The sequence below is a fragment of the Dasypus novemcinctus genome, chromosome 15 (genome assembly GCF_030445035.2).
Source record: "Dasypus novemcinctus isolate mDasNov1 chromosome 15, mDasNov1.1.hap2, whole genome shotgun sequence".
Classification (NCBI taxonomy): Eukaryota; Metazoa; Chordata; class Mammalia; order Cingulata; family Dasypodidae; genus Dasypus; species Dasypus novemcinctus.
The window spans coordinates 8,169,106-8,193,706 of NC_080687.1; the positions used below are offsets into that span (position 1 = coordinate 8,169,106).

The window sequence follows — 24,601 nt, forward strand, 5'->3', positions numbered from 1 at the left end:
CAAGAACCTTCCGGCAATGCCAGGGGAAGAATCGTGCTTCCCAAATGTTAGCTTCCTTCATGCTAAGAATTAGCACCGGAACCCGAAAGTCAGCACAGGAACCTAACTTTGCGGTGTGGAAGATAAAATGCACGTATTTTCATAGCTTTGATTTCATTTCTTAAAATAGAATTCCAATTACGACCAAAAAATGCAGCGGCCCCCCTCAGATGCCCCCGGCTCCTCAAGAGGGCGCACCCCACCCCGTGGGACCGCACCCAGTCACTCTGCAGGCTCCCTCCCCAGCTCTGCCCCCACCGCGCCCACTCCGTGCAGCGCCCGGCCCCTTCCTGCTCTCCATCGAGCACCCTGTGCTCGACCAGGGCTGCTGAGTCCAGGCTCCCCTCCTCCAGGAACCTTCCTCGAGCACCCCCCCCCCACCCAGACAGGTGGGGTCCCTCCGTCCCCATGCACCCACTGGCTTTCAAGTGCTTGCCTGCGTGCCCGTCTCCCCTCCTGGACCGTGGGGTCCTCTTAGGACAAGGACTGCGTCTGAAGATCTCTGAACCCCCAGTTCTTTGCCCATAGGTCTCCTGTAGATATTGGGCAGATGGATGGACGGATGGACAGAGGGACGGACAGACGAGAGGTTCACATGGTAAGTTCCCCCACAGACAAGGTGAGTCCCCACGTGTAAGGGCAGTCCTGGTGTTAGCAGAGGCACCGGCTGCCTCCAGGACCCCTCCTTGTCCTCCATGAGTGACAGGGAGCCCTGCGGCCCTGGCCGGACCATGGCACCTCCCGGGCACGGAGGCTCCCGACCCACGAGTGACCATGGGACTCGTTCTGGACAAAGCCACGCAAGCAGAGGCGAGGCGCCCAACTTCCAGCCCTCGCGCTTCCGAGGAAGCTGTCACCCCCACGCCGGAACGAAGTGGTAGCTGTCATAAGCCGGCTTTGGTGGGGACAGCATCGTTCCCCCAGAGACAGGCTCGAGCCCGAAGCCCCATCCTGGGAATGTGCACTTACCTGTGAAGAGCGTTTTTAGGACGCTGAGAGTGAGGATGAGGCCAGACTGGATGACGGTGGGCTGCGGTGTCCTCATAAGGAGAGGACATGTGGACAGACGGGGGAGAGAGACGGCCCCGGGAGGCATGCCAAGGAACGCCATGGAGGGCGACCGGACGCCGGGGAGGCGCGGGGCGCAGGCGCAACACCTCCCTCTCGCCTCTTGAGGACGCGCGGCCCGCTGGCACCTTGATTTCCAGCTCGGGCCTCCGGAGCCGTGAGACGGTAAATGTCTGCTGTTAAGCCAGCCCGTCTGGGGCCCCTGCTACAGCAGCTCGGGCAAACTGAGGCAAGCCTCCAGCCTGCAGGTGAGACCCTGGCGGACAGTGAAGTGGAGCGGAGCTGCCGACCCCCCCACCTGGACGGCTTCAGGGTGGGGGGACCCTCCACCTTCCCTGAGTCCCTGCCGTCGGCCCCGTGGTCAAATAGGTTGACGAATTATACCTTGACCGGTCAGGAAACTAACCTGGGACTCTGCATGACCTTTTCCTGGTTCTTCTCCCTCTTCTCACTCAAAGATTCCCTTAAACTGTAGATCATATTTTTCTAGCACAATCTCATACCAACTTTTTTCTTATTCTTCTCTTGAAAGTCTGTGGTTTCAGTGACAGAAGTAAAATAGCTATTCTATTTCATGTGAGAGAGGTTGGCTGTTATGAATTTAATAACTAATAAAAATAAAATGAAACAAAATAGGCAAAATAAGAGTGTACTTCAACTTCATTTTAATTTCTTAAATGACTTGTGAATTTGTTGAATATTGACTATATTTAAAATGCTATGAAGCAATCAAAAGGAAAACAAGCCAACGTGTATTCCTTCAAAGAACATGAGACTTAAGATTAGTGTAGAGGGAAGCAGAGGTGGCTCAAGCAACTGAGCTCCTGCCTACCACATGGGAGGTCCCAGGTTCGGATCCCAATGCCTCATAAAGATAAGCAAGACAATGTACTGACATGATGGGCTGGCACAGCAAGTTGATGTAACAAGATGACACAATAAGAGACACAAAGAGGAAAACATAATGAGAAACACAACAAAGTAGAGGTGGCTCAAACAATTAGGCACCTCCATCCCACATGGGAGGTCCCAGTTTCATTCCTGGTGCCTCTAAAAGGAAGACGAGTACACAATGAACAGATACCACAAATGCAAATGAGGAGGTGGGGAGAAACAAATAAATAAAACTTGGAAAAAAATTTTTTAAAAGATGTAGTATGGAATGTGTGTTGGGGGGGCAAGAGTCAAATATGACAGCACTTAAGAGAAATAAGAGGAAACAGGAATGGCAATAGAAAAGACAGTAATCCTGGGAAAGATGAGATAACATCAAGGGTTCTGGTCAATTAGCATTTACCAAGGATTCAGGCTTAGTGTGGCAAGAGAAGAGAGTAATCCTGCGAAAGATTGGATAACATCAGGGGTTCCATTCAGTTAGAGGAAGGGAGCACGATCACCATGTGACAGACACAGAGATGCATCTACAAGCCAAGGAAACCCCAATAACTGCCGTCAAGCCAGCTCCAGAAGGCTACAAACTCCAGGAGAAAGCAGGGCTGTGGACAGCTCGATGGGGACTTCCAGCCTCCAAACTGCAAGCCCCAAAATTCCGCTGTTGAAGCCAACCAGTGTTGTGTGGCCTTTGTCATAGCAGCCCGGGCAAACTAAGATACTGAGGTGAAATTTGAAACAATACTCATTTGTTTCTAAACCAAATTGCCAAGCTCAGCAAAGACGCGATCCAGTAGCCCCTTTCCCAGAGTCGGTTTTAAGCGCCCGGTCGTCCTGTGCCTGGGCCATATCCTCGCAGAGCCCAGGGCTTCCCAGAGAAGCCGGCACACCTGGTCTCCGGCAGCATCCCCAAGTCTCATTTTTCCAAGGGAGAAGAAAAGAAGGGATATTCTATAATTCCATATTTCTTCCCACCACAAGGTCCCCATGTGTCTTATCCATACTGGAAACCAAGTCCTGGGAGTGCTGCTCCAGGATTCCCTGGAAGAGGGAGAGAGGGAGGGGAACACAGGCACGCACCGCTACAACGGGCTGCATGTGCTCTAATTCCCGTAAGAGTAAGGGATGCTCTGCTGTGCCCTGATGCGCAACGTGGGGTAAGTACCAAGACCCGCGCATTCGCTGCCACCCCCCCACGCCCCCGCACGGAACAGCTGCCCTAGAGGCCGGGAGTCCCTGCAGGACCTCCTCCCTGATAAATCAGGAAAGGCTTACAAGAAAGTCTCTTCAAGTTAGCTTTTCAAGCAAAGACGTTTAAATTCATCAGGCTCCTCCCATCGCCAATTACCAAAAACGAGCTGTGTGTAACCAGCAGTCCCCTCCTTTCCTTGCAGAAGCCTCCAGTCTCTTTTGGCAGGTGTATCTGGAACCTGTCCTCAGGGAGGCTTGAGGATATAAATTTGCTTTTTTAAATCATTCATTTAAAGTTTGGCACCATCACCGGATTCTCATCAGTAACTTCACCCTGAATTCCCGTTGAGGTTGCTAATTTTTCCAGTAACATGCCCAACCCCTGATTTCCAGGCACCCAGCAACAAAGAGAATGAAATCTATCCAACACTTCTCTTGTCAGAGTTCTCTAAGAAATGGAGGAGACACCTGGATCCACAAGCAAGCACTTCTGTCGAGAAGACCCCTGCAGACCACTGCAAGGTGGGCCAGCCGTCTGGGAGGAGCTTTACTTGGTTCTGTTTTGCTTAATTTAGCTGTAGAAAAAGCACCTACAGGGCAGGGCGAGCCAATGGCTCTTCCTCCCCAAACCTCCAGCTCAACCGGGTGCCCAGTCTGACTCAGTTCTACGTTAGAGGTTATGGAAAACTGACCTGGGTGATTAGACTTTCCTCTCCATAATTCTCCTCACGTATTACAGTATAAATCAAACCACCAAGTTCAATTAATGAGATCCAATTTAAAAACAATTAAGGGCCTCATAGAGAGGAAGAGCCTAATGAAAGTGTTATTTCAACATGAAAACTGCCTTAGAACTTGTTATCAAAATTTCAAACATTAATTATCGATGCTATTTTAAGATCTGCCTTTAAAAAATTACTTCTTTCACTTCTTTCTATCATATTTTGTGGCAAAACCATGATGGTCTTACACAATAAAATATTTCTCTTTAAAAAAAGTAGTAATTCAGAATATGATGCTTTGAGTATTAGAAATTTACTAGCGCATTTTAAACAAAAACATTCAACACAATATAAGCAAAATGAGTCAGAAGAGCTATCCTAAGTAAAATTGATTTTCTATGAGTGCTTTGGAACATGTAATTGTATAAAGTAATCGTCAGCAGCCATCCCAAGCCGTTTCTACATACCTGTGTAAGATCTGCTGCCTGCTGTAAGATGCTTCTCTTTAACTGCTCTGCTCTCTTTGCATGAAAAGAATTACTTTGACTCTGGATGACAAATACAATTTCTTTTAAATCTAGAACAAAAAAAAATTTTTTTAAAGATATTTCTATTACAACAACTATTAAAACAAACTTGAAAATGGGAAAAACAACAGCTACAAGGCAAGGCTTATGGGGAAAAAAATCAATTTATATTCAATTCTGTAGACAAAATCTTCCCTTTTTAAACTGACCTTCAAACTTCCTAGCAAGTGAGCATGTAAATAAGTGCACTCTACTGGGCCAAGTCCATGGCAACAAGCTGAATTTGTTCCTGCATCTGTCAAAAAGACTGACTGCAAATGTGTGAAAGTCTGAACATCTCTACAACACTAACGGCCCCAGCAGTTAAACCTCCAGCATTCGCAAGCAGCTAATCCTAAACTGAGCAGTCACCCCGTCTCCCACGAGGCCAAGGGAATATATTGGGGAATAACTCAGAAGTCCCTGCCCTACCCCACAAGGCTCCACGTGAGGATTACGGGTTCTTGCCAGGAAAACAAACAATTCCAGGCCGCAGGGCTTGGCCAGGTAAAAGCCCACCTGCATGCCCTCTGGCCTTACGTGCCAGGCCAGGAGAGACCAGCCCCCAGGCGGCCAGCCTTCTACCCCAGGGAGCAGGGAGGGAATCTGGAGGTCCCTGAGGCCTGGGAAGACCACAGAGGCTGGGGCCAGCCAGGCCAGCACACAGGGAAGCGCCCTGGGCCTCCTGTTCTGAGCTTATAATAAAGAACCAGAAACCACCACTGCATCTGCACCTGCTGCCCGGAGGGGCCTGGCAAGGCGGAGGTCACATCCAGGGAAGCCCCCCAGCCAGGCTCACGGCAAAGGGGTGGGAGGACCCTCCCCCTGTAGCCAAGCATTCAGAATTAGCAACCGATTCTGATGACGGAGTCAGAAACAGATCCCTTTTTACTTTCTAGTATGTTAGAGACCAGCCAAAAGTAAACACCTGAAATTCTGAGCAACTTGCTGCACTAGAACCCAGATGCCCTGATCTCTGATAATGATTCTAAAAATATATAACCTGTATCTTGTGGTTGTGAAAAGCTTGTGACTCCCTCCCATTTTGTACCCACCCCCATCCCTTTCACCACTGTACAGTCTTATGCCCTTAATGTTTACTAATGAAGGAATCTGAGCCAGCCCAGCCCCAATTACCCATTAGCACAAACCCGCTAAGCCTGGAAACTAAAACTGTCAGAACTGCTGCCCTAGGCCGCTGGCCTCCTCGCTATGAGCTAGCAGTAAAAGCTTTCTTTGCAACCTGGGTGTCTCAAGAGTTGTCCTTAAAGTGCATCCAGCAGTAAAGAACCTGGACTTTGCTCGGGATCACCCCCATCAGGAACCTTTCTCAGCTCAGGGATACTAATTTGGTTTGAATTTTATTCCATTATATTTTATTGTTCTTATGTTCAGTTCTGTTTCCATTCACTCATTTACTCACTCAAATATTCATACAAAAATAGCTCCTCAATGAGCCCATTTAGATTTTTTAAATTATCCAAAATGCTCTTTGATGAAAACTCGGTAAAAATGAAATGGAAAATGTTGAACAACCTAGTGAATCTGACCTCATTCCTTTTCCTTAGATGTCCATACAAATGTGAATGTTCTATATTTGTGCATCTATTCTAAATAACCTTCTTGGCTCAACCCAGACATGCATAAGGTGTCTTATGGTTCAAATGAAATGTTATCTTTCTCCACTACACTTGTAACATTAACATAAACTGACATATGAAAAGAGGAGTTATAAAGACTTTTTTCAAAAGAATGGAGCAAATAATTTCAGACTAATTTCACAATATTTAATAAAGTTGAAGATACTTTATTCTCAATGACATAGAAATTCCACTCCTTTAAATCTTCCTGGAGAAACTCAGGTGTGTGTATGACATTGTATAACCAGAGCGTTCACATCAGCATGGTGTAAAAGGAAAAAACGGAAGCAACCCAAACATCCACTAATAAGATACACAAACTTGGAATGTTACACAGCACTAAAAATGAACCAGTGCTACGTGTGTCAATCCAGATGTATCAATCTCACAGATACAATGCTGAGGATAAAACAGCAAGTTGCAAATAACTGTATGAATAAAGAGTTTGCAAAGATATAAATGCAAATATACATAAAATGGATGTGTGTGTGTCTGCAGGAAGATGATAAAAACACCAATCGGGGTAACAGTTTCGAGCTTCAGCTGTGCAGAGTGCTAGGTGGCAGGGGCAAGGAGGAGCATTAATTACTCAGGTTCAGCCAAGTTCCCTGTTTTTTCATGCAGGAAAAAGGCTTTGGAAGAAGAATCCTCCTCTTAGTGCACCTGCACCACGTCCTATGAGTTTTGTTCTTTTTCTTTTTAACGCAACTACGGAGTGATCACACAGGCCACATGGATTCACTCAGCAAACACCTTGAGTGTCTGAGAAGGGCAAGACCTTGGGGTAAGAGGTGAAAAGGCCCAGTCCCGGCACTTTAGTGCCTGAGTCCAGTTCAGCAGGCAGGTGGCTATTCTGCAAACTGGCAGGTGTCAATCCATAGGCTCACCTGGGCGGGGGGCAGTGAGTGCCAGGAAGGCTGCGGGAGGAGGCCTTCGCAGACTCCCCGTAAAAGCAGCCTCTGGCCGCACATGGGGAGCAGAGGGCTGCAGGCAGCGGCAGAGGAGAGGGCCCGCACGGGCCCAGGGCCTGCCTTATCACCGCAGCGGCCCCGGGGGCGGCCAGGGAGCCTGCCCTGCGTTCTGACAACAGGGTGGGTGGGCACGGGGGCAACAACGGCAGAGAGGAGGTCCGCGGATCAGGGACGGCCCACAGGCCTGACTCGGGGGCGTGGACAGCGGATTAAGAGCTTTCGGGCTCAGGGACGGCCTGGGGGCCTTAGCCCAGGAGGAGGGGACCAGGCACGAGGTCCCCACAGGACAGGGAGTCAAGGCCGGGGGTCTGAAAACACGAGCACGTAGGAACAGGGCACGCAGGGGTGGGTGAGCGGTGGAGCCTGAAGAGGAAAGTCCTCCGACCCTGAGACAGGAAATCCCTGGCCTGCCGACCGGCCCAGCCCCTCCAGGAAAGGTGTCAGGACCGCAGGGGGCCGCGAACTGGGCTCTGCTCCTGCTGTTCTTTGCCTCGCCTCAAGCAGCGTTTCGGGGGCCCCGGGCTCACAGCCGCCGGGGGCAGGCCGCGTGGGGCCTCGAGGGTGGCGGGCGGGTGGCAGGCGGGCGCCCCAGCAGCACGGAGCAGAGCCCGCGAGGATGCCCCGCGGGCCGGAGCCACCCCGGCGGAGCCCACATCCGGGCTCTGCCCTGAGGCCTGCGGGAAGGGGCTCCCGGAGGAGGCCGCAGGCCCAAGGAGGGACGGGTCAGGAAACCGCTTTCCTCTAGCCAAACCTTCAGGTCCTGGAGACCTTTCCTGGGTGTGGCCTGGTCCCACAGGCCAGATTCTACAGACATTGAGGCATTCCAGCTCAAATAAAAACTGGGTGAAAGAGTAGGTTTTTAAAGTAACAATGGTTGGTTCTTTTGGTGATGTGCTTTATACTTAAATCAAAATGCGACCACCAAATAGACCAGATACGTCTCTTTCATAAGGGAATCGCCAGCGTTTCTACACCTGAAACACCATGGATGCTTTATTTCCTGGATGTTTACATTTTAGGGAGGAAAACATTTCTGTTTGTAAAAAACTATTTGTAATTTGTTGTTCCTAAGATTTTTATATTGTAACATAGTTTGTTCTTGTCTCATAAATTTAGTTTCTAAATGAAGATAAGCAGCTATAAAATTGAGAACAGGCTTTACTAAAGAAATAATGTCTTGATTTTTCCAAATGAGAAGTCTGTTTTATTTTTAAACACTAAACATGGGAGCTCTTTCTGGCAAGCTTTTTGGAGAAAGATTAATGTTGTATTAGATACGACGTTGCCCCATCCCGTGTATGAAGCGGATTTGATCTTTGTCTTAAGTTTCCCTAGTTTATGGTTGTGCTTTACAAAACACTACATTACTTCATGTTTTTAAACAATGTTTAAAACGTGACCTACAGAACATTCAGACAGTTAAAAACAAAGTAACATGAAAATATTATACCCTCAGAGAATTCTTCATGTCACTGAGTTTTATTCTGACGATGTGCCTTCAGTTTGATTTGGGATGCTTTTTAAAAAGATAGTTTATCTGTGCTTCTAATAATCTCTGAAGTGTTTGGAAATAAATTTTCTGCTTAGTTCCAAAAGAAATATTTTCTGGCAGCACCCGAGCCCTCCCTTCCCTGGCTCACCTTCGGAGGGTCCAGAGCCCAGGCTCGTCTCAGCAGCTGTCTCCTGTTCACCCAACTGTCGGCCTCGAAAGGTCCCACCGCCAGCCAACGGCTCTAAGTACGACACTACGCCTGTCTCCTCTTCCCTAAACTCACGGCAATCTGCCCTCACGGCAATCTGCCTTCAGCAAACTCGGCCACACTCGAGACTCACCATCCCCTTCCCCTCTCGGGAAACGTGCAATAGATGTTCACTGAGTGCCCGGAAGAGTGGTGAGCGCGACAGGCTAGACAGGGTGACAGGCGGTTAGTCAAGGACACAGAAAGGACCAACGCGGCTCTGATGCAGCAAACCGCTGCGGAGGGCACGAGGGAGGCAGCAGCGTCCGGAGAGGGGAGAGTCGGAACCCGGAGGAGAGGAGCGCAAAAGGCTCTCGTCCAGCCTCCGCCAAGGACTGATCTCCCCGTCAGAGCGGCCTGCATCCTGGAGTTCATCGCTCGGTGGGTTTCTTTTTTAAGATTTATTTTATTTGTGTCTCTCCCCTCTCCCCCACCCCCGGTTATCTGCTCTCTGTGTCCATCCGCTGTGTGCTCTCCTTGTGTCCGCTTGTATTCTTGTCAGCAGCACCAGGAATCTGTGTTTCTTTTTGTTGCGTCATCTTGCTGTGTCAGCTCTCTGAGTGTATGTGGTCACTCCTGGGAGGGCTGCGCTTCTTTTTTTCGCGCTGGGCGGCTCTCCTTACGGGGCGCACTCCTTGCGCGTGGGGCTCCCCTATGCGGGGGACACCCCTGCGTGGCAGGGCACTCCTTGTGCGCATCAGCGCTGTGCATGGGCCAGCTCCACACAGGTCAAGGAGGCCCGGGGTTTGAACCCTGGACCTCCCATATGGTAGGCGGATGCCCTATCCCTCGAGCCACATCCGCTTCCCGTTCCGGTGTGTTTCTGATGAGGATCAGCAAGGTGCTGTCCTGCTAGGAGGTGAATAACACGCAGCCTTACGATTTAAAGCTGAGGGAAGAAGCGGACGTGGCTCAGCTGATAGAGCATCCGCCTACCATACAGAGGGCCCAGGGTTCGAACCCCAGGGCCTCCTGACCTGTGTGATGAGCTGGCCCACATGCAGAGCTGTTGCATGCAAGGAGTGCCATGCCACACAGGGGTGCCACCATGTAGGGGTGCCCCAAAGGCAAGCGGTGCACCCCGCAAGGAGAGACGCCCCGTGTGAAAAAACGCAGCCCGCCCAGGAGTAGCGCCACACACACGGAGAGCTGACACAGTAAGATGATGTAACAAAAAAGAAATGCAGTTTCCCAGTGCCACCGAGGGTGCAAGCAGACACAGAAGAACACACGGCAAGTCAATACAGAGAGCAGACAACAGGGGACAGGGGAGAGAAATAAAACTTAAAAAAAAGTCTTTAAAAAAATAAAAACGCTGAGAGGTATGTATGCCCTTACAACACACGAAGAGCCGTTCTGATCGTGTTTTACGGGTGGCACAAGTGTGCACTAGCAAATCTACCACTGGGCACTGAGCCGGAAGAGACAAGACCCCCGGCTTTGCGGCTGGACCCCCAGCGGCAGCCTCCAGCTGCGTAGGCCTCCTCGCAGCCTCCTGAACCCGCAGCTCCTAAGAGGGTGGGCAAGCAGCCCCCAGGACCTTGCCCCGGGTAAGGACCACCCAACGGGCCATCCAGAACCGCCCGGTGTGTGTCTGCTCATCCAGGATCACTGCCCCCTGGTGCTTTCAGGCCTCTGCTCCTGGCCAGGGCCACTAATTCATTGGAGAAAACCCGTCAGTCCCATAAAATAAACAAACACCCAAAGCCACCACACCGGCAGCAGAGGGAAATCCTCCACGCGGGGAGCAGGGGCCGAACCACACAGGGCGCAGCAGAAAGAAGAGGAAGCCGCGAGGCCCCGTGGCTCGTGAAACAGGAAGTTCTCAGAGTCCGCGGCCCCCCGCCCGTCCCCCTCCCGGGTCCCTGGCTCCCTGAGCGCCTGGCCGGCTCCCAGCAGAGGCCCTTCTAGAACCACCCAGGGCGCCCCTCTGCACTTCCAGGCTCTCAGAATCCAGGCCCAATGGGAAGGCTGTGACGGGGGGAGCTCCTTTTCCCTCTGGTCTCCGTGCCTTGGGATGACGGACATAACAAAGTTCACGGGCCAGGGGAGAGACTCCCTCATTAACACATTGGGGCAGGCTTCCCACAGAATCCAGAAAAAAATAAGACTAATTCATGGCCACGAGGGAGAAAGACTCATTAAAAAGGGAGAGCAAATAAGGGTGTGCAGGGGTGGAGGTGCAGTGTGCCTGCAAAGGAGGGAGCAGCAGCAGCCACAGCAGGGTCCCGAGGAAGCCTGAGAGATGTGAGGGGTGAGCTGAATCCCTGGTTAAGCAAGGGAAGAAACCGGCCAGGGCAGCGGGCACGAGCGAGGGCCACACCTTGCTTGTCTCTGTCCTCCCAGGGTGCCCACCTTCCTGGAGGATGCAACCCGGCAAATCAGCCATCACTTCCACTGCGGGCCCCGCGCCAGTCTGAAAAGTCTGCCCCTGCCCGTGTAGGGGCAGTTGTAAACCCTGGGCTGGGCCAAAGACAGAATATCTGGACAACAATATTCACCCCATAAATAAACAAAATCAGAAAGAAAGAGTTTACTTAAGTGAAGCATAATAAACCAGGATATATACTTCCAAATAATTTTTTAAAAAATTCTTACTTACCTATGTCATTTTGCCTGGATATTCCGCTTTTCTCCAAGTTCTGCATTTTAAATAAAAGAAAGAAAGATAAATCTCACAACATAACAAAGGTGGCAATACACTGAATAAAAATGCATAGTCTACATAGTATCTAGGGGAAGACAGTTAAGATGGGAGCTTGGGAATACTTCCCTAAAGAAAGAAATGAGTCTAAACCTTAAAGGGAAAAAGAAACAATATGCTACTTTTTTTTTTTAAGATTTATTTATTTCTCTCACCTTCCCCGCGCGCCCCCCCCCCCCCAGTTGTCTGCTCTCTGTGTCCATTCACTGTGTGTTTTTCTGTGTCCACTTGCATTCTTGTCACTGGCACTGGGAATCTGTGTCTCTCTTTGTTACGTCATCTTGCTGCGTCAGCTCTCCGTGTGTGTGGTGCCATTCCTGGGCAGGCTGCGCTTTCTTTCGCACTGGGTGGCTCTCCTTACAGGATGCACTCCTTGCATGTGGGGCTCCCCTATGCGGGGGACACCCCTGCGTGGCACGGCACTCCTTGCGCGCATCAGCACTGCGCATGGGTCAGCTCACCACACAGGTCAGGAGGCCCTGGGTAGGAACCCTGGACCTCCCATGTGGTAGGCGGAAGCCCTATCAGTTCAGCCAAATCCGCTTCCCAGAAACAACGTGCTTCTGAATCAAGATAGAAGCCTCTTAGAACCGTTGGTGCCTTCTGGTTAGGGGGTCTTGGACAGCAATTAATTCAGCAGAGGCCTTCCCTCCTCTGGGGAACTGAGTCAAGCCCTAACCGCTCTGAAGTCCTCGTCCACCAGGAAGCAGCACCAACGTACCCAGACATCAGATGCCCCGGCGGTGCGTCCTCCTGAAGATGTGTTCTGCTACTTACTGCACACGATCCTCTTCTGGGCCCCGGAACACCATCATCAGGGAAGCCACCCCTCCCTCCTGACAAGCAGCCCACCCAGAGCCTCCGAGGAGGCGAAATCACAGGCTGGAAGGGGCACCTTGCCGCTGCGGAATTCCAGGCACAGAAATCCAGTCTTGGGTGCAGAAATACCTGGGCCTGACCCTGTGTTCTCAAATGGTGTCTCTGGCAAAGAGCAAAATGTCACTTGTCTTTTCATTGTCTCCTTTGGCAGACTAGAAAGGAATTTTCTTCCTAATTGCCCTTTTCAGCTTTCAACAGCCATAGGCTATAATTATGACAACTGGATAGTGGCAAATATCCTTCCAGTTTCCTCCCAGACTACAGTAAGAAAGGCGAGGCTTTACCAACAAAATCGGGGACAGCTTAGCAGCCAAAGTGGAGCCACGTGGCAAAGTGTCCTGTTAGACACCAGAGGGCCCAGGAGAATCGTCAGGGTGGGGAGAGCTCACAGCAGAGCACCTGCCCTTGGAAGCGTTTCCTGTAATTCTGTCTCACAGAAACAGCGCTGAGAAGAGAACTTCACACTTAGGTGCCGGCTTGTGGGCCGTGGGCAGCAGGAGACACTTCGCCTATCCCTGACGGTACTCAAGAGCCTCCCCCCAAAAAAAGACTGGAAAGCTCCACCACTTCTCTAAAGTCGCTGAATCCAAGCCACACGATCACAGGCATCAGCCTGTGCCAGCTCCCTATCCAAATGACCTCTTTATATATATAATTTATTTTATTTTTTAATTTTCTTTTTTTTTAAGTTAATAGATCACTCAAAACGTTACATTAAAAAACATAAGAGATTCCCATACACCCCACTCCCCATCCCCCATCATTTTTTAAATTGTCTTTTTTTTTTTTTGAAGATACATAGATCACAAAAAATGTTACGTTAAAAAATAGAAGAGGTTCCCATATACCCCCACCCCGCTCCTCCCACATCAACCTCTTTCGTCACTGTGGCACATTCACTGCATTTGGGGAATACATCTTGGAGCACTGCTGCCCCACATGGATAATAGTTTACATGGTAGTTCACACTCCCCCCCAGTCCATCCAGTGGGTTATGGCAGGATATATAATGTCCAGCATCTGTCCCTGCAATAGCATTTAGGACAACTCCAAGTCCCCCAAATGGCCTCCTGACTAGAACAACCCCCCGTCTCAGGGAGAGAGCACTGGCCCGGAACCCAGCGCCGCCCTCGGCCTCGTCCACTGGCCTGCGGCCCGCCCGGCCCGGCAGTCTCCTCTGTGGGAGCCCGCCACGTGGGCCACCAGGTGAGGACCATGGAAAAGCAGAATTTTTAAATCTAAAAATGGCATCAGAGATGATGCAATTCAACATTTTCCTTTTCTAAATGAGACAATGGAGGCTCAGAAAGATCAAGAATTTGCCAACATCCAATGGTCATTCTCACCACAGAACTAGGGTAAAAACCAGGCCTTTTGACTCCTTTCCAACAGCCCTTCCACGCATTCCCCAGATAACACGTGCCTGGTCTTCCTCCGGAGACAGTCTAGAAAATGTGCGTGACTAGATGCGAACATATTTGGAAAGCAAGTTAAAAGCCTTATCTACAACAAAAGTTGTCTTTAGCAACGAGCTGAGAGATGAAAAATATGCTGAACTCCGTGGTTCTAGAATGAGTGACTTAAACAAGCTAGAATACCAATTGGACTTTCTAGCTGATACCCCCATGAAACCAGAGAAAAACTACCAAAATTACACATCTTTCTATTTATTACCAAGCTCTGCAGCTCAGACTTGCTGACACCATAGCTGGGATATGATTAGCCATTTCAAATGGCTCAATCTGTAAAGTGTAAAAATAAAACATCCAAGGAATGGTTGGATTAGGTGAACTGAAATGGAACCAAAACGGTCTTGAGTAATTTCCCCCTTGAGAAAGAAAACTAGGCTAAATGAATGGACTGACAGAACATTTAAAATTCCGTCGCCAGCTTTGCTGGTGAAAAGACTTAGCTCTTCCTAAGAGGGAAGTAACACATGGCTTGTTCTATCATCCCTGCTGCCGGATGTTCCTTAGACCACCAGTATCAATCAAAATGTCTTCTTTGGGGGGGTTTATAAGCCAACTGCTATTCAGATAGCAAAGGGGCTTGTCTGTGACGTGTCTAGTCCTCAGAGAGCCCCCACCGCCACTGGGAAAAGACAAATCCAAGTCACCCCTTTACTCAGGTTTTATATTAAAGGCACAATAGATGTGAACTCCTACAGTTCACACAGCACTTGGCTTGTCAATTCTTCACAAGAAGAAGGTATCACATTCCCCAAAGCACGTGATATGAAATCTTTAAGAGGGAAGACAAGCAGAACGGCCTCCTCCATGAAGACACAACCCACCACAACCAGCACCTGGGCTGTAAATGGAATAACTGACTGCATCCATGGGCGCACTCTGCCGAGGTTCTAACTCCCCCTCTACCCTCCCTAGCTGCGATCTCAGCCTCTCGTCTGTAAGGCAGGAATGGTAACGGAAGACCTGCTTCACAGAGCTGCTGTGAGATTTCAACAAGGTCCCTACGCACGCTGGGTGCGCAAAGCAGACGCTCCAGAATTGTTGCATCCTACTGTTTTTGTTCTTCATCATCAACTACTTCAAGTAAACCCAACTCCGACCATAAAGAAATAACTGATAAAAGCAGTAAGGTCAGCGGTTCCTCTTTTCTCTTTGGTTTGTGCAGCGCCTTGAAACTCTCAGGAACGTTTCTGCGGCCGTCTCAGGTGAACCCTTCGCAGGGCCCGTCCCTGCTCTAAGAGGTGTATGTGCACCACACACACACACAGCCCCTGAGGGTCGGTGCACATGTACACACACACACACACAGCCCCTGAGGGTCGGTGCACACGTACACACACACACACACACACACACAGCCCCTGAGAGTCGGTGCACACGTACACATACACACACACACAGCCCGAGGGTCGGTGCACACGTGCACACACACAGCCCCTGAGGGTCGGTGCACACGTGCACACACACACACACAGCCCCTGAGGGTCGGTGCACACGTGCACACACACACACACAGCCCCTGAGGGTCGGTGCCCCTGGGGCACAGCGAGCTGGAGTAACGAGCCAGGCAGCTCCTCTGTGGCGGGGACGGGGTCTGAACGGCGGCAGGCCCGGCGTCCCCTCCTAACCCCGTCATCCAGGACGCAGCGCGGGCTGCAGGGCGGGGTGGAAACGGCAGGTGGCAGGCCGAGGCCCGAGGACCAGCCTGGGCGGGCCGCCCTGGACGCGGGGGCGGGTCCTCAGAACCCAGGAGCGCGCTGGGGGTCGGAAGCCCGGGGGGCCGGGCAGGCAGTGAGGGCCCCAGCATTGCTCAGCCTCTGCCGTCAGCCGCGTCCGGCTCCAGCCAGCCAGGCCGAGCACTGTCTGGGAAGGAACCCGTCCCCGGGCAGGGCTGCCGGCGGTCGGCAGAGCGCGTGCCCAGGGAAGTGGCGGGGTGAGGCGTGCAGGGCAGGGGGCAGCTGCTTCTCAGCAGCAGGGACGGGGCAGCAGGTCCTGGCCGGTTCTGCTGAGAGGGAGGAAATGATGAGAAATGAAAATTAACGTGGTTATTGCTCAGAGCCTCAAACGCCATCTGCAGGTCCAGCTTGGGACGGTGGACAACCTTGGACAAACGGATTCTCCTTCTCCCAGCCTCTGGTACGGCCTGGCGTGGGGGTTCTATCACTGCCTCTCCTCGTGGGCTTAGGAGACTGTGGCTCTGCGCCCTAAGCGTCGAGGGGATCCACGACATTGTTCGTGTGCTTTGCTACCTTGGCCTGAAAGAGGACGCTAAGATGGGGGCTTGCCTTAGCTAGCTCTGTATTTATATTTATGTAGGCATTTGAAGCAAAAGGATACATATACATAATACTGATTTGAAAAGATTCATTAAAACCTATATTTGAAAATATGTGCCAGAGCTTCTAAACACCTTAACAAAGTGTTAATTCCCTGTTAATAACCCTTTGTAGCACTTTAAATTCATTAGAAATGAGCCTCGTTATGGCCAAGCACGCGCGCACACACAAGCATGCACGCACGTATTTTAATGCACGAGGCTGTGATACATAATAGAACCTTGTTAAGAATTCAAAGATTCAGAAAATCTGGATTCTGGCTTTGCCTTTTAATGGTCATGTGACTTGACCAAGTCACTCAACTTCTCTGGGCCTAAATTTTCGCTGCTCTAAATGGGTATCTGCTTTGCTTTGTAATGACAGGATCATTGAGAAGATCAAAAATTAAACAGAATGTGTGAAAATGCCTTATTAACCAGAAAGGTCTTAAAACCTGGAGAAATTATTGATTATAATTCCTCCTGTAGAGGCATCCCATGGTACAAGTGTAACGGATAACACCCTGCTGATAAGAGGAAGATAATTCTAGAAAATGCTTTTGCACCAATGAAGGGGTGGGGGATATGGGGAAGGGCAGAGCCAACTGACCCTAAATTACAGCAAAAGCTACTCACACGTTTAAAATACTGTTTCTCTTTCTTACATGGACACGTGCTGGAGTGCAAAGTCCAAAAGCTAAATTCCAGATGAGGCTCCCGAATGCAAACAATGGAAGAGCAGCCGCACTGAGACCCGGTCAGTGTCTCCCCTCCCTGCTCAGTGCCCGGGCTGGGCCTCTTGCATGGAGGTTTGGGTCTGAAGGCGCCGGGGCCAGGCAGGACAGCGGCTTCGGGCTCTCTCTTCCGTCCACAGCCTGCCCCTCGCACGCATCTCCTTCCAGGGGATGGACAATCAGGCTCTCATCCCCTCTGCAGCAAAGCATGAGGCTTTTTTCACAGACTTAACCCAAGGTTAAGACGTGGTAAGAATGAGAAAGCAAGACTTCTAAAAGACTAATTCCAGGTTAAAATACCTTTTTCTTGAAACGAATTTAAAATACAATGGGGGGGGTGGAGGGTATACGGGGACCTCATATTTTTTTAATGTAACATTAAAAAAAATAAAGATAAAAAAATGCAGTGGATCTGCCTTAACTTTATTTTTTTTTGAGATGCCAGGGATCAGGATTATACTGAGACCTTGTATGTGGGAAGCCAGCGCTAACTACTGAGCCACATCAGCAGCCCTGAATTAGCCTTTTTGTTTGCTGCCTTGTTTTTAGGAGGCGCCAGAGACCAAACCTGGGACCTCCCATGTGGGAAGCAGGTGCTCAACCGCTTGAGCCACATCTGCTACTGTCTTAACTGGTTTTTTAAGGTTTTTTTTATTTCTCTCTGCTTACCACCCCCCCCCCCCAGCCTCATCTGCTCTCTGTGTCCATTCGCTGTGTGTTCTTCTGTGTCCGCTTGCATTCTTGTCAGCAGCACTGGGAATCTGTGTCTCTTTTTGTTGTGTCATCTTGCTGCGTCAGCTCTCCATGTATGCAGCGCCACTCCTGGGTAGACTGCGCTTTTTTGCATGGGGTGGCTCTCCTTGTGGGGCTCCCCTACGTGGGGGGCACCCCCGCGTGGCACGACACTCCTTGCACGCAGCAGCACTGCACATGGTCAGCTCACCACATGGGCCAGGAGGCCCTGGGTTTGAACCCTGGACTTCCTATATGGTAGGTGGGTGCTCTATCCATTGAGCCAAATCCGCTTCCCCTGCCTTAACTATTAAAGGATTTTTTTTAAGGGAAGCCTACCTATATGTTGTTGTCTGGGATTCAAAATCTACATTGCTCGACATTTCATTAATTCATAAATTCAAGAAATTTGGTAACTACTAAAGGGTGAAACCATTACAGTCCCCATTAAAGAAAAGAAAAAAGAACCGCAGACAGGAGGAGGAGATTTGATTATTAGAAATAGTACCTGAGACTGCTTGACCTCTTTCTTCACATCTTCAGAAACCAAAGCAAAAGCTGGAAGAAAAGGAAACATTTTTACATAAAAATTAGCAATTAACATTCATGCTGACATTCAAGTTTTACTTATGGTGAGTAAAAAAGATACTTTAACAAGACAGGCTGTGCTCATTTTGAAGCAGCTGCATTGCTGCAAACTTGTATCACTGGGATTCATCTCCAGACCTAAAATTATTCATCAAGGCGAAGCCAAGATGCTTGGGCTACCAAGCAAAAGAAACAATACATCAAAGAGATCAAAAAATCTGTGTATAGCATTTATGTCTATAGATAGAAACACAAAAGAGATGTATCCACAATACTACTTAGAACCCTTGGTTCTAATGCCTTCTCAAGCAAAGAATTCCTGAGATTTCAAAGGTAAGGAATTCCAACTCTCCCCATCGCTGCCAGAAGGGAGCAGGAGACAGAGCTAAACCTGCAGCAAGCCCTGGGCTGCCGGAGCTGCCAGCTTAGAAGCTGGGTGCAGACGCCGCTTCCGGGCAAGGACAGGGAGAGGTAAGCGGCCTTACGAAAGCAAGGGCCCCGAAAAGCGAGGGCAAGAAGAGCCAGTCCACATTTAGAATGATTTAAGGTTTTGAGTCGGATCCCATAAATAGACAAAGACATCCCGAGAGAGAACTCTAGGCTCTGCGTTAAAAAATAATGACATGATGGTAATATTTACCACTTTGAAAATATACAGCAAAATGATAAACCAAACGGTCAGGAAGGTTAACAGAATAAAGCAATCCCTTCGTTTTCCAGTGCATTTCTTTGGAAGAGATAAGAAGCATTTCATAGCATTTGCTTTTCCACCTGGCACTCCCAGGAGTCAGCGGCCAACACCACAGAGCATTTGTGCCCCCGAACAGTGGGGCGGACAGGAGCACCTGGCAATAATGCAGTGCCCAAGCAACAGAGGACACCCCACTGAGAAGCGGGAGACAAGTCACCCATCTGGAACCTCTCCAGGCCTGCCCCAGCCCCTCCTCAGGCACCCACCACCTCCAACCACTCTGCCATCCAAATGTGCTCAAAGGAAATCACATACAACATAGTCACACCGAGAGGCAAATGACTGACGTGGTTTAATCATTTCCAGGATGACATTTCAACAGGCAAAGGGAAATGTAAAGCCAAGTCACCCTCTATGGACGGAATCTAGAGAACAGCAAGTGCTATGGAAGCCGCCATGTAGCAGTTTGATACGATTCATGAATTCCAAAAATAGATAGTGGGTTATGTTTGTAAACTGGCCTGTACCTGGGCGTGATTAAATTATGATTAGGGCTTTGACTGGGCCATGTCAGCAGTGTGTTGAGTCCCTGTCCCTTGGTGGGTGGGGACTCACCGATAACAGACATGGCAAAGGACGGAGTCGGGAGTTTTGATGTTGGAGTTTTGAGCTGGAGCCTGGGAAGTAAACACACAGAGGAGTAGAGCAGCTGAGCCTGGACAGAATCGACAGAGCCGGTCACCGAATAGTCTACAGCTGGCCTTGTGGAGAGAGGCAAAGCCTAGAGAGCCTCACAGTTTATGGCCGAGCTGTGGAGAAGAGAGGAGCTGAGCCAGGAAAGAAATGAGCCCCACGAAGAGAGGAGCCCAGGAAGCCTGAACCCCTGCAGACATCGGCAGCCATCTTGCTCCAACACGTGGTAACAGACATTGGTGAGGGAAGTAACTTATGCTTTATGGTCTGGTGTAGCAGTTTGATATTACTGATGAATTCCAAAAGGAAATTTTGGATTATGTTGTAAACTGGTCTTTTCCTCTGGGCACATTAGAGTGTACTGGATTCAGAGGTTTTACTTTTACTTGATTAAATAATAATTACTGGCCCATGTCTGTAGGACGTTGCATCCCTGCCCCCTTGGTGGGCGGGGACTCAGAGAAACCACACTGCAGAGAAGGGAGGCTGGAGTCTTGAGCTGGAGCCCTGGGAAGTAAGTACACAGAGGAGCACAGTAGTGAGGAAAGAAAGAGGGTCTCGGGGAGAGAAACAAGCCATTCACCTAATAGTCTACAGCTGGCCTTGTAGAGCTAACAGAGCAGCTGAGCCTGAGAGAGGCAAGCCCTGGGAAGAGAGGAACCCAGGAAGCCTGAGCCCTCAGAGGGCAGCCATCTTGCTCCAACACGTGAAGACAGACTTTGGTGAGGGAAGTAACTTGTGCTTTATGGCCTGGTAACTGTAAACTTCTACCCCCAAATAAATACATTTTATAAAAACCAACCAATTTCTGGTATTTTGCATCAGCACCCCTTTGGCTAACAACCCCTCCCCCAAAGTCACCTCAGAGAAGACATTAAATCCCTCACCCTGTCTGCTCTGCTTTATTTTTCTCCAGCGTACTTATCACCCCCTGGCACATTATATATCTGTGTTCCTTGCCTGTCTTAAATATTAATTTATTATAAGCTCCATGAGGGCAGAAGCATAGCTGTGTCTACTGTTTACCCAGCACCTAGAACGCAGCCAACCCACAGAAGGAGCTCGCTATTTACTGAATGAATGAATGAATGACTGCAAGTCTTCACAGTGGCCCTGGGAGCATCTCACATAAAGGCTGTGTCTACTTGGCTCAGTAGAGTTTAGTGCACCCCCACACCCATTTTCATCCGAATCGGACCCATTTTTCCACTTTTCTCACACACACACACACACACACACACACACACAGAAGGCAAAAGCAAAGTTCAAATCATTCCTCAAGTTCTAAGAAGAAAGGAGGAATTTAACCCAAAGCACCATTTAAATCCTTCTTTGGTGTACTTGGATTTTGGTTTGGTTTTATTTTATTTACCTCCAAGAGAATAGGCACTCATTAAATGCTCAAGAATATCCAAAACAGAATGATTTCATAGCCATCATCACACAGGACAGTAGTGACATGTGACCACCATCACTCAGTGCCGCAGAATTCCAGAAAACAGAACTCTCAGACAACGTGTGGGCTCTAAAGCTATGGTCAACCTAACACCTGGCTTTGATCCAGAAAATCCACCCTCACCCCCATCAGTGACAAATCTCAAATGTGGACAAGCTCTCTGAGTTAGAATTTCCTCTTTTATCAAGAACGATAACTTCATCAGTATAACATATTCAAGTGACTTTCAACCAGCGTTTACTCTTATCTCACCTGTTTGCAAGGCCAGGTGGCTATGTGACAAAGAAGAGTATTTCAAGTAAAAAGACCATGGGTCTCTAGAGGAGACTTGATCGTGTAGGGAAAGTGTCTTTATTCAGAATTGGTTCTGGAAATTTCTAAAGCATCACCTTTCATACATAAGCAGCTAACATTATTTGACAATACAACTGTTTATGGCAGAAATTATAGAGAAGATGGCAGTAGATCAGGTGATTCCCACAAATGCTACTTGTCCTGTTAGAAACCAGCCCTTGCTCTCTCTTTGCCTCATCTACTGCAGGAATAAAGACTGCTCTCAGCAACCTGTTGATATTCCAGAAAATGCCGATGACGTGCTGGAGGGATGCACAGTTATGGGGAGGGCCCCCAGAGGAGCCCCACAGCGGCCTTTGCCCACATCAGTGGAGAGCTCGGTCTACCAGGGGAGAGAGGCGACAGTGGACAGACGGCGGGAAAGGGGAAGGAACTGGCTCCAGCGCACGCCCCGTCACTTGCACAGAACGGGACCCAGGGGTCACACGGAGCGTCCCTTACAGGAGCAGGTCCGCCTCTGCTCACTTCCCCATCACCATGGTTGTTCAGCAAAGCAGGCCTCCGGTTGAAAACTGAAAGTCCTTGGGTGAAAAATACACCCGCAGGGTTCGGAAGAGGCCAGATATTGCTCTTTCAGTATCTCACGCCCAGAAAGATGAGTTCATTCTTGAAGGAAACGACATTGAACTTCTGTCTGATTCAGCTGCTTTGACCAGGCAGGCACAACAGTTAAAAACAAGGACACAGGAAAAGTGGGGGATGGAATCGATGCCGCTGAAAAAGGAGGAGCTCTGCGGGCTGAGGAACGAGATCTAAGAGTTGTGCAGCAATGGCAACCAGATGCCAGACCTACCTGTGATTGCAAAGGTGCAATGAAACCCATCTGTAAAACAAACAGCCCTTTATTCAGACGAAGCTTAACCGAGGCAAGGGTTAACCAGGTACTAGTTCTATCCAAAATTACACAGGCCTAGAGTTAAAAGTTTAAAATAAAAAAACAAGGCCAGTCATTTCTCCCCATCCCTCTGCTGTGAAATTAAAAACTCTTTTTCTCAGCAGAGATACAAATTACATCATCTTTAAAGCAATGACATAAGAAACGCATTAGAGTTATGTTCACTCATAAGTGCAAATCATATTGCAAGATAATCCCCATTAGATGAATATAAAAAGCGCTAGTTGGTTTTATCTCGGCATTTCCATACTCTAAATAAAACAAAAGTAATCACTGAGGAGCCAAATGCATGTTGCAGGCACAGAATGTGCTTTACCACTAATAAATCCAATCTGAAAATAATGAACCATTTGCAGGATTCCTACCAACAAATTCCCAGCTATTACAGTTCTTGGAAATGAAGCGGTAATGGTGCAAATAGATGAGGGGAAGGAGAAAAATTAGCAAGTGAGGTAAGAAATCACCTGTCACCCCAAGGACTGTAACAGCGCACGGTTAGCATCGTGTGCCCACCCGGGGGGGCCGGGACAGCGAACGAAGGGAAAGAGCCCCCCACAATGGGGCACACACGGGTGTACCTCAGAGGTACCCTGAGGCTCAGTGTTGGCTGTTGGGGTTCACCCCAACTTCCAGAATCAGGGGGGAGGGCGCTGCTGGAAGCTGGCCGCGGTGTCTTGGCCTGCAGCTGGAGAAATGTTCCAAGGCAAATCATGCTCTTCTAGGTCAAACTGCTGCTTCAAAGTAATTTCCCTCTTCTGCTTCCAACTTGAATTCCGGTGAATTGCTACAGGGAACTACATTTAAAGTGCAAATCAGAGCGGGCAATAGAAATGAGACCTTTTTCATGATAACTTTAAAAAATTCAAGCCAACCAATGTGTTTGCACACCAAGGCTGGGATAAATCGAGGTTTTACAACTAACCTGGGACTAAGATTTATAGGCTAGCCCAAGCTCCAGAGCGCAAGAAAACTGGGGAGAATTAACTGCAGTGCATTTAAGCAACACGAATCACCAGAGAGCTCTTCTTGTTCCTGTGAAGCAGGGACCCCCACCCCTTCAGGAAAAACAACTGTCCCTCCTAAATCCTGACTCTATTTTGTTTCTATATTCCTGATTTGTCCTTCCAAACTATCCCAGGAGTCAAATTAAAGAATCACAGGAACACTAGATGCTACTCATGTCAACGAGCTCATGCCCAACAGTTCTGGAAGCTGAGGCACATCCAGCCGGCAAGGGGAGGGAATACGCCAGGGTCCCTGGCCCTGTGGGCTCAGAGGCAAACTTCACAGGGGAGTGCATTCTGGAGGCTTCTCCGATGCCCAGCCAGCCTCTCAGCTTCTCAGTCAGGGCACTGGCTCCAGGCTGCCGGTTATTTTAACATACCGTGCGAGAAAGCCTTTGGAGCTTCACCTTCCTTCCTGTGACCTACTTAGAAAGCGCTTTACCTGGTGCTCTTTTCAAAAAGCCCCACTTCTGGCCGCAGCAGTCTCCCAGGTTTAATTCCAGGTTCTGCAGCGGACACAGCCCATATCCAACGTCCTTGTTTCCCAGTCGCCAGCTCCAAAGCAACCCACGGCAGCAGGAGGGCAGAAGAGAGCACACCCGCGGGGGCGCCAGCCTGCACCCGGGGCCCCTGGACTCGCTGGGGCCAGCGCGCGGCCACACTGGAGCACCACCGCCCAGGCACTGGGCTGACCCACAGCCCGCCATGCCGCGGGCGGCCAGAGGAAACGCCTTTGTCCAGACAGTGAGCTACGACAGGGCCAGGCCCCGGGGGGGCGCTTCGGGCCTGGGCAGCTGCCGTCGCTCGTGGCTCAGTTACATTGTCACTATCCAGAGTGGCTGCTTGGGTTCTACGTGCCACCCTGCAGGCCCAGGCTGGGGAGAGAAGACGAGTGAGCTGCTCCCCGGGCCGGCTGGCCAGCAGCCCAGCACATGGGGCGGGGGGCGAGGGCAGGAGTGCCAGGGCCGGAGCCCAGGCCGGCGCGGCAGGGTCGTGCCAGGGAGGGCTTGGAGCCAAGCAGGCTGCTTTCACCTGGGCGCTGCGAGCCACCCGGGGAGGCTCTGGGGGGGCAGTGCCACATTGAGATCTGTGCCTCAGAAAGTTGTCTCGAGGCGGTGAGGAGGAGGGTGGGGGACAAAAAGAAGCCAATCAAAGAGGCTGGGACACTGCTGCAGCCCACCAGCCAGGGGCAAGGGAGCGAGCAAGGCAGTGCCGGCCGCGAGCCTCCAGCAGGCAGCAGGCGCCACGGGCTCTGAAGCAG

At 50.0% G+C, this 24,601-nt stretch overlaps 1 protein-coding gene across 4 annotated transcripts in view; it reads right to left on the reverse strand.

Moving 5' to 3' along the window:
- Positions 1-24,601, reverse strand: part of B3GLCT (beta 3-glucosyltransferase) — a 147,384-nt gene that overhangs the window by 111,985 nt on the left and 10,798 nt on the right. For all 4 annotated transcript variants that reach the window (XM_058276992.2, XM_058276988.2, XM_058276993.2 and 1 more), the window contains exons 2-4: positions 18,168-18,217; positions 11,430-11,469; positions 4,379-4,488 (exon numbers count right to left, since the gene is read on the reverse strand). In XM_058276992.2, coding sequence (XP_058132975.1) covers positions 4,379-4,488; positions 11,430-11,469; positions 18,168-18,217 — 200 coding nt within the window. The remainder of the gene's footprint in view (positions 1-4,378; positions 4,489-11,429; positions 11,470-18,167; positions 18,218-24,601) is intronic.